This window comes from Musa acuminata, chromosome BXJ3-2 (assembly GCF_036884655.1).
Source record: "Musa acuminata AAA Group cultivar baxijiao chromosome BXJ3-2, Cavendish_Baxijiao_AAA, whole genome shotgun sequence".
Taxonomy (NCBI): Eukaryota; Viridiplantae; Streptophyta; class Magnoliopsida; order Zingiberales; family Musaceae; genus Musa; species Musa acuminata.
In genome coordinates, this window is record NC_088350.1 from 26,612,413 (window position 1) to 26,622,435 (window position 10,023).

General features: G+C 39.0%; 3 protein-coding genes across 3 annotated transcripts; 1 reads left to right on the forward strand and 2 right to left on the reverse strand.

Annotated features, from left to right (window-relative positions):
• Nucleotides 1–1,590: 1,590 nt before the first annotated feature.
• Nucleotides 1,591–3,563, reverse strand: LOC135630701 (large ribosomal subunit protein eL20-like). Its single transcript, XM_065137834.1, has 4 exons — nucleotides 3,435–3,563; nucleotides 3,141–3,256; nucleotides 2,981–3,044; nucleotides 1,591–2,139 (listed from the first exon to the last, which is right to left on the reverse strand). Exons 1-4 carry the CDS (start codon nucleotides 3,477–3,479, stop codon nucleotides 1,798–1,800), a joined length of 567 nt encoding a protein of 188 aa, XP_064993906.1. The 5' UTR covers nucleotides 3,480–3,563; the 3' UTR covers nucleotides 1,591–1,797.
• Nucleotides 3,564–3,777: 214 nt separating this feature from the next.
• LOC135630700 (uncharacterized) lies at nucleotides 3,778–7,698 on the forward strand. Its single transcript, XM_065137833.1, has 7 exons — nucleotides 3,778–4,134; nucleotides 4,233–4,317; nucleotides 5,387–5,495; nucleotides 5,590–5,678; nucleotides 5,763–5,827; nucleotides 5,929–6,007; nucleotides 7,291–7,698. Exons 1-7 carry the CDS (start codon nucleotides 3,896–3,898, stop codon nucleotides 7,426–7,428), a joined length of 804 nt encoding a protein of 267 aa, XP_064993905.1. The 5' UTR covers nucleotides 3,778–3,895; the 3' UTR covers nucleotides 7,429–7,698.
• A 562-nt stretch (nucleotides 7,699–8,260) lies between these two features.
• LOC135631254 (fasciclin-like arabinogalactan protein 9) lies at nucleotides 8,261–9,384 on the reverse strand. The gene has a single exon (XM_065138774.1). The coding sequence runs from the start codon at nucleotides 9,272–9,274 to the stop codon at nucleotides 8,543–8,545; it is 732 nt and encodes a 243-aa protein (XP_064994846.1). The 5' UTR covers nucleotides 9,275–9,384; the 3' UTR covers nucleotides 8,261–8,542.
• Between the last annotated feature and the right edge of the window lie 639 nt (nucleotides 9,385–10,023).

The window sequence follows — 10,023 nt, forward strand, 5'->3', positions numbered from 1 at the left end:
ACTATGAGATTAAGCAAGCATCAAGGCTCTTCAACAGTGACCTTATTCTTAAGTATTTGCAGCTTTAACCGCCGCAAGCTCAAGGTCTAGGTGAACAAATGTTTCGAGTAGGGAAGAACATCGGCATCTATTTCCAGGTGAGTTCAGCCAAGATAGTTTGTTGGCCACCACGATTGAATCGACTCTTAAAGTGTGCCGAGGGCTCCGTAGAGCCAGAGGGCAGAGATGGCCATCGAGAAGCAGATATGCCTACCTGAGAGACTGAAGACTCGATATGCATGTATTCTTTGATCAATAAAACATTATTATTATTATTCGACAAGCTGTTGAAGACGAGAGAAAAGGCAACAATAAAACTAGAAAAGAAAACCAGAAACCCTGTAAGAACTGGACTCCAAGAAAGGTACCACTAGGAAGCAAACCAATAACACAGAAACAATCCAATGGAAGAACAATGACGACCAAATTCCTATATGACCATATCGAGGTACAAAAGAATTCATACTAAAAAGGCACGTCCAGGCCAAAGATCAAGGACTTCAGTCTCAAAAATCCACATCTTCATACAACGTTATGAAACAGATCAAAATTGATTTGATGGTAAAACAAAACAGTGGCGACTGACAACAGCATAAAAATGGCATTTATCAAGTAACAAGCACATTAAATTGATAATTAGATGTAGGCACGTGCATTTGCCATTAACCACAAGAGAAGGTAAATGGAACTTAATTCAAACAGCATAATGCCAATAGATTTAGGCAACAGGGAAAAAAAGGAAACCAAACAAGTCTTGGTAACCTCGGCAAAGTTGCCCTACAAAACTGAATCAGTAGTTTCTTTACGATTATATTCATTAAATGTAAGCGATGTGGTTTGGCCATAACTGGAAATCAGTCAGTTAAATTTGCAAGATAAAACTAGCAAACTGAATTCTAAAATATGAAGTTTCCAATAGTAGTCATGCAAACCCAAATATTGAAGCACAAAATTATAGTTAATGAATAAAAATACAATTAAAATAGGTGTTCTAAACCAACCATACAGAAGGAAAAAAAAATAATACACAAGTATAAGATATTTACAGCACAGATAAAGGGAAGACAACAAACAGTTTGACAGCATTCACAATGTTCAATTTCTAGCAGTTATTCTCGAAACCATCATATAATCATACATTAGTATGCTAGAAAAAGCTCAAAGTAATTCCCAGAGCAGGGGTTACCAGAGTACCATGCAAACAGTTCAGCCTAACTATAGATTTTAATTAAATATTAATAAATCAGTTCAAACTTCACAGAAAGATACATATGTTGATTTGCAATCCAGGATAAAAACAATAATTCAGGAAATCCTCAATGGAAGGAGCTTGTGTCATGCAATATAAAAGATCAAACAGAGCAGATGTTGTTGGGAAATGCTCAATGTAAAAACAAAGACATTTATTGAAGAACACCTCACTAAACCACCAAATGATCAACTACTCTGTTTGCTCAGCAAACATCATAATACAAATATGCACCTTGCAGTACCACTTTATCAAACATGTTTCTCATTCAAAGTTTAATCTACATCCTTGTGCTCATAACCTCAACTTTTTCAATCATCCGTTTACTAAAACTAATACACCATCCATCAAATTCAGTTTATGTAAAACATATCAAAAAGTGCATGTAGCAATCTCAAACAGTTCAGTGAGTGGCTATGAAAAGCACCATTAAATGCAACATTGAAATCATGTAAGCTTCCACATCTTATGCTACTAGAGATTCAAAAATAAGCAAACGCCGAATGAAGCTACATAAATAAGTTTGGCCTCGATGCCTTATATGTGGTTTTCAACTTCCTGGTTGGAGGCCTAACCTTCTTAAACACCAGAGGAAACTTGATTTTTGAGTCATGGAACTGCTTAGTACTCTCCCTCTTGCAAAGCTTAGACGGAATTGTAGCTGTTTTAATTATTTGAATACAGTGATGCCTTACTCGATGACGAGAGGCCATCTCATTATACATCTGCTCAACAGCACCATTGAGAGTAGTATCACGGTATTCCTTGTACATGTTGTGATAGCCTGTTCTGCTCTGGTATCGTAACCAGATGCCATAATTCTTGATCTTGGTGGGTTTACGCTCAAAGATCTGAATTTGCATAGGTACACCAGTAAAGAGTAGGAAACAATAATGATTAAATAATTAGCCAACACTGAAAGACATGCAACATATAAAGTCACCAAACTAAATTTCTTGCTCAAAAACCCTATAATCAAGAAATTGACTAAGGCTTATACAAGCAGATAAATGGCGAACAACAAGGATTTGACCTAATAGCTTAATATAGCATGCAAATTTCCAGTAATTAACAAATTTGCTTATTAGTAAGGTAGGACACATGAGACAAGGAGCCACTTGACAAGGCAACATGTCATATTAAATGTAACAAATTTGGGTTTAGCTTATGCTTTCAAGCTTTTAAATCTAGATAACAAATACAATAGCAACACGAACAAACTGGCAATGTGGCATCTTCCTTATCTAAATATACAAAATACAGATGCATCTGTACTCATGCCAAACGTTCAAATAAACAAAGAATCACTAATATCTCAAAGCAGACAAATTCTAGTATCAACTATACTGACTGAAGGGTAGAAAAGACCAGTACCCACATAACTGACTGTTAAAGAACTTTTTCTCTCTCCAAAGCCCTCTGCATCCATGGGAATAGACTGATATCCAAGAGAGAAGTATTTATGTACTTATATCCTCTGATAAATCTTTACTACCTTGTAAGGCATTTTGGTTCTCTACTCACTGATTCTCGCATAACAATGATGAAGTAAATATTTCATCTCGCCATACCCCCAATAGTAGAAAAGGAGCAGATTTCACACAAAGGACAAAATCTCATACAAAATCAGCATCAATATAAGGAGCACTATACATTCAAGGAAAGAACTGAGAAAAGGCAAAAGAAATAAACCTCGTTGATTGCCAGCACTTGTCCATTGCTCTTCTTAACCTTCTTAAGCTTCCTCAAGAAGTACCTACATTACATGGAAGTAGCTACAATATGAGAAAAATGCTGCTCGATAAATCGAAAAAGGTTTGGATCTACAGCAGGTATAAACTTCGTGTCCCACCAAAACTTGGATTTGGCGCGGACCTCGTTCGTTGCCCACAGTTTCATCCGGTAGATCTTCGGGTGCTCATCGGCGGCCGTAGGGAGCGCCCTCCCGACCACTTGATACTGATGGAACTGCAAACAACCATCAAATAGACGATCAAACAAAGAATCCCACCCAATTATCAGATCCACGACACTCGAAACGCCAAGAACGTAACAGGCATCGACGAGGAGGAAAAGATGAGAATCAAGCATAAAGAGACTTGGATCGAAGAGAAATGTATGCCGAACAGAGGATTCGAAGACTCACCCTAAAGGCTACCATGTCGAAGCGCCGGCGGCTGAATAGCTTCATCAACGAAAGAAAAAGGCTTATTTATAGAGATCCACTGAACCCTAACGAACTGGGCGACCATTGAACCGGACGAGTTGGTTTTGGGGCTCTTGTTAGCTAAACTGGGCCGGACCAACTAGTTTTGGGCCTACTCTATCATAATAATCGGTACGAACAACTCGAGAATATACAAAATAGAAAATTAAAATAAATAAATTCAAAATAAAATAAAATAAACGATTAATATAATACTTATGTGAATGATGAAATAAATAATCGTTTGGCCAATCTATATTTAACAGCCCGACGACGTTGTGATGCAGAGTATGCCGACTTTGAGGTTTAGGTTTAGGAGGGTAAATACGTTACATCCATACCTATTCTCACTCCGAGGTGCGAGAGACGACCGAACGATCCGATAACGGTAGAAACATCGGATGGGGGGCGGCGGAGCATCGACCGAGACGGCGAACCCCAAGCCCTCGCCCCTCAACCCCAACTGGGCGCAGCTTCAGCAGAAGCTCAAGTCCCGCCGTCCCCCTAAACCCTCCCATTCCGCCGACCCCGGCGCCAGAACCCTAGCGCCATCCGTGTTGGGAAAGCGCAAGGAGAGAGCAGAGCCCGCGCCGGAGGCATCTCCATCCGCTTTTCTCTCTCCGACCTCCACTGACTGCAGGTTTTGTTCCTCCTGTCCCTGTTCGAAGAAACATGGTGGCTTTTGCTTTTGCTCTTGCTCTCGGAATTGTTCGTTACGTCCGCTTCCTCGAATTGCAGCCTGACGGATGCACTGGCTATGGACTGTGAGATGGTCGGCGTGAGCATCGAGGGGAGTAAGAGCGCTGTTGGAAGAGTCACGCTGGTGCTTAATCTTTACTCTTTGCTTTCTGTCCATTTTTTTTCCTATTTTTGTTTGATTGCTTCGATGACTCCGCCTAGAAGTTCCATGAATTTGATATTAAATAAGGAATCGTGACTTGCAGATAATGACATCATGATGAGTTGATAAACAAAATGTAGATCAGAAATAACTAAGTAATTCTGTAGGATTTCATATCTCAAACAACAATCAAGTTCATTTGACCTGATTCTTCGAATTATTTATGACATAACTCAATGAAAGAATGACTATATATTGCTCTTTCTACTTACAAAGATGATCTTCGGTGAGCAAGTAAGCATAGGAGAGCTCAAACTTTTCCAATGGTCAAATTAATACCATAATACTAAAACACAAGCAAGGGCTATCAAACATAAAATATATACAACAAGATCAACATTATGTTTTCCCTAGTTACTTGAGTAGGCTATATGGAATCTTGTTGAACTTTGACAAGGTCAGTGTCACTGGATAATTTCCTCCCTTGGCAAATATAATCTTATTTGATCTAACTTGCATCCTGGTACATTTATAAATTTACTGATAAAGATATAAGTTCAAAAGTTTAGGGAAAATTGCAGATTACCCACTTGTTTTTGAGCTTTATTTGCAATCTGCTTGTTGTTTGAGAAGCATCACTTGGTTCACTAGAGTCTCCTTCCATTTGTTATTCAACCTTGCCATTACCCACCTCACAAAAAAAGAAAAAACAAAACAAAAGACAAAAATATACTCTCCATGTTTTCTGGAAACTTTGCCCTTTTAAAACAAGAGTATGTTTATCCTTTTTGACATACATTTAGTAATAAGACGTGTGAAAAAACAAATGAATAGGTGGACAAAGTGATACATTTCTGTGGGTAAAGTGCAGACGTACCTAAGCATAGGTGAGTAATATGTGATTTTCCAAGAAAAATTATGTCACACCAATGTACAGTTGTACATAAGTGCTGTGTTGAATATACCACTTTTTCTACATGGATTTTTGATCTGCCATTATAGTCTCAGAATTGTATTTCATATATAATTATTCTGCTCTGTTCTGTGATAGGTGAATTCATGGGGTAATGTAGTATATGATGAATATGTTCGTCCAATAGAGCGTATTGTTGACTTCCGTACCAAGATCAGTGGCATCCGGCCCAGAAACATGAGAAAAGGTTTGTGTCTAACTATTATGTCTGTTTGCATAGCTGTTCTGGAAGTGGATGAAACTGTCATTCCCTAACATTATTTTTTGTTTAATTATGGCAGCAAAGGAGTTTTGGGCTGTTCAAAAACAAGTGGCTGAATTGATTAAAGGACGAATACTCGTGGGTCATGCTTTGCACAATGACCTTAAGGTTGTGAACAATGTAGACTTGTAATTGTCTGTATTAATGTCATATTGTAGAAGGTGACAATCATATATATATTTTCTTTTACAGGTGTTGTTATTGAGTCACCCAAAGAAGGACATAAGGGATACCTCAGAATACGAGCCCTTAAGAAGGTTTGGCTTATTTTGACTTCACAAACATTATCATTATGGAAAAGTACTTTGCAATTATGTTTCCAACAATCTCTTCTCTGAAAGAAGAATTATTATATTAGGGGTGGTCAAAAGAGGGCACTGAAGCATCTAGCAGCTGAAATTCTTGGTGCTAAGATCCAGGAAAATGAGCACTGTCCTGTGAGTATCAACTATGTTGATAGTTTTTGTAGTGTTTCAGTTTTATCAAGTTGAAATGATTTTTATTCTTCACAAGCTTGGTATAATTCTAGTAGTTACATACATCTGTTTAATTGTTTCTAGCTCACTCCGCTTGCCTCAGTGCTTGCAGTCATGCATTGTTGCATCTCTTAGCTTATTGCTTTCATGTACAGTTTCCTGCACCGCTGCATGAGATGATTTGGAATCAGTGCTTGCAATCAGCTTCTGTTGCTGCAAATTTTGATGATTTGGATTTTTTTGCTGATATCAACATACCATAGGATCACATTAGCTGTTATAAGTATCTGAACATTTAGATTGGTTACCATACCTCTGATACTATGAATTGCACGTTTGAGTAAAGCTAGTCACTTTAGGTATGAATTTCCGAAACAGGAACCATTAAGCTATGAGGTTGGGAATAGATCTTCCACTCAATAATTTTAGTCGAAATGGTTTTGGATGCAAGTTTGTTTATATCCTCATACCGAAAATTAGATATAAGATTTTTCTTTATATGGTGTACTTCATATATTAAAATATGAGTTGAAATTTGTGATGTTTGTCTGATATCTATGATAGCTAAAATTTCATTTATAGTTGAAATGCATTAAAGCAAGATTCTTGTCTTGTACGACGAACATCTATGTTGTTCCCAAGCCAGATATTAATATTACAATCCAAAAAGACAAAATTGGTAATGGATCTAGTTCGTCTTATCTGATTGAGACTTGATCAAAAGTAAAATCTTATCTGAATCTGGCTAGATATACCCCTATGAATTATTGATCTAGCTACTTTCTTGACATTATTGTTTGCTTTGGGATCCCTCCCTGTCCTAGGATCTCAGACGTATTGTACAATCTTGCATCGATTACTCCAGTTCCAGTTGGCTGTACCTGGTCTTTTGCTGGGATAGGCGAATGGTGCTTAAAGATCACCATGGTGTTGAATCCTAGCTTTCTAGATGGCAGCTAGACACCTTGTTGACTGTTTTTTAACTTTTCACAAAGCTGTTGAATCTATCTATTTGCTAGATTCGTGCATTTTTTTATCTGTTATTATGAATTACCATTGTGGCTCCACTAAGAGCTCGTTAACATTCTGAGGACTAGGTTATTGTCATTTCCTTATGACACTCTTGGTAAGTTGATGAACAATCTTCGATGAGATTTCTATGTTAGCCTACAACACATTTATGTACCTGAAAATTTGAGGCTTTTGTAAACTTAACTAATTTGAACTTTGTGAACTTTAACTAGATTGAGGATGCCCGAGCTGCAATGTTTATCTATAACAAATACAAGAAAGCCTGGGAGAAGAGCATGAAGAAAAATTTCATGTTCAAAGAAAAGCTCAACAAACGGAAGAAGAAACAGATGGAGGCAAAAAAAAGCTGATGTTCCAACAACCATTTAATGGAAAGAGAATTTGTTTTCTGCTCATCGGAGTCTCCACACCTGGCCTTATTCACATTCGAGCATGATCCTGAGCGCCATATAGTGCAGAATCAGTGATTGTAATTAACTAGATCTCAAACTTCAGAGTTTTGGTGAGAGTCTTGGAATCATATAAAAATGTGAATACCTGGAGATACATGTAGGTGAATCTGAGAAGAAATAGTTCTTCAGTGGATTTGTTGAGTACGTATGGCCAGTCTTCTTTTTTCACCTATTTGAAGTAGAGTGAATTATGTTTGTTGTGGTTGCCGCAGGCAACTCATCGAGTTCTTTTCATTTTATTACTTGTTTATTATTTTGTTGAGTATGTATCATCGATCAACATCACCAACTCATCGAAATTATGTCAGGGCATCCATCATTTTTGTTGAGTCGTCAACGTGATGCATATGAAGCTGACACAGCAGCTACAAAGAAAGCAACTGTGCACCAACAGCTGCCTCTTAGATTTTGTTCCTTCCAATACTTTCCCCCAACTGACATAATTTGTTGATATCGGAATTAAAAAAATCACCGTATTTTAAAAGGTTCGATAAACAACCAAATTGTGTGTAAGATAATAAACTTCTGATAAAAATTGTGACTACTTACTTACAAATAAATATAAAAACGTAAATATTCTGTTTTAATGATTGATTGCGTTTCGGCTGTTGTCATTATATGAAATACTCAGGCAATTAACGTCCGACAAGTTCTAAACATGGGTTGGTTAGGCGTTATTTCGTTGAAATAGTTCTCGATAATTTACTACGCAATAGCACAAAACAAAAACTTAGCCAAGACTTACCTGAGACATTGTGTTCCATTGCATGATTGTTCATTGGATTTACAAGTAGTAGTCAGAATTAGTCTCAGGAATAATACAGCGGACGAAACAAGAACAGCATCAAGCACTAGATCACAAAAACAGAGAAGAAACCATAAGAAAAAAGTGAAAGGAAGATGTGGTGCAGGTACGTACAGTAACACCCGCTCATGGCACAGTGAGGGAAGAGCAAGAACGAATGGTTGGAATGGGATGAAACAGAGCACTCTTACCACGTCCACTTCCACCTCAGAATAGATAACCGGCAATGGCTACAAGCCCTCCGCCCACAAGGAGGCTCCATCCGACACCCCTCCCATGCAAGCCAGCTCCGCTGGTCCCTTCCTCCGCGGCTGTCGAATTCCCAGACGGGCTCTTCCCACCGGCCGTCGGGGGCACCGACGCCGGCGGCTTTGGCCCGAAGAGGTCGTACGGCAACAGCACCTTGTCCAGCGAGTACACCGCCAGCTGCTGGGAGTCGTCGAAGATCTTTTTGGCGATGCGGGTGTGGACGATACCCGTGGAGATGTTCACCTGCATGTTGCTGTCGGTGGTGACGTTGATGGTGTACGCCCCGTGGTTGCCGGACGCCTGGGTGCGCACCGGGTTGCTCGCCGTCTCGAACATGTCCAGGCTGTAGTAGCGCGGCAGGATGTGGTAGAGCACTAGCCCCACCTGGTCCTGCTGGACGAGGGTGTTGAGGGTGCCGGACTTGAGGCTCTTGAAGGCGGCGTCAGTGGGGGCGAAGATGGTGAAGGCGTTGGCCAGGTCGTTGAGCTCCTCGTTGATCTGGATGTCTACCTGGGTTTCGCGGAGGAGGTGGATGAAGGTGTTGTAGTTGGTGCCGTTGACGAGGATGGCGGTGATGTTGAGAGGCTCGGGTGCCGGCTCGGGGGCGGCCGGTTGGGCTCCGTCGAGGGGGGTGGTGAGGGCGAGCAATGCGGAGAAAGTCATCACCACGAGAAGCGGGCAAGTGGCCATGGCGGTGGTGATGTTGATGGTGGCGGTGGTGGAGGTGGAGGAGGAAGACCTTGCTTATTTATGGCTGGAAGCAAGAGTGCGGAAGGTGGTTGGAATGAGCTGGCTTTTGGAATCCAGTGGAGGAGGGAGTTCTGTAGTTCTCCAACCATTTAGATGTGCCATTTAGATGTATTGGAGGTAGAAATGGGTCCCTTTAGGGCCCCCCAATGAATCATCATGCTATTCATACATATGGATAAGCAATAACCGGTAGGAAACGCGTCGTTCTCATTATATTTTCATTATATATGTATATATATATGTGTGAAATTAAATGTTGTATATGAAAGTTTACCATTAGCAAAATGTCTTATATAAGTAAAAAAAATATAGTATATGACTCGTTTATGTAGTATCAATTCTACCACAAAAATATGCTCAAATTAAATTAGACAATTTATGTCAAAAGGATTAATAGAAATAATATTACATTTAAACATTAAATATAAAATAATTATGACTCAAACTCTAATATCCAAATGTTACGGCTGAAGCGTTAACTAATTCATCGACTTTGACTTAAATCATCAATTAAAATACTTAATTTAAAATTAATAATAATATATTCATCATATCTTTATAAGTTAATTCTAATATTACTTAGTTTTAATGTTGAACTAATTAAAATATTATAATTTTGCTCACTTAATGACTTGATATCATCATCAAAGCCCAACATAATCTGGTTCAAACCTTAGTATAGTGTAGGC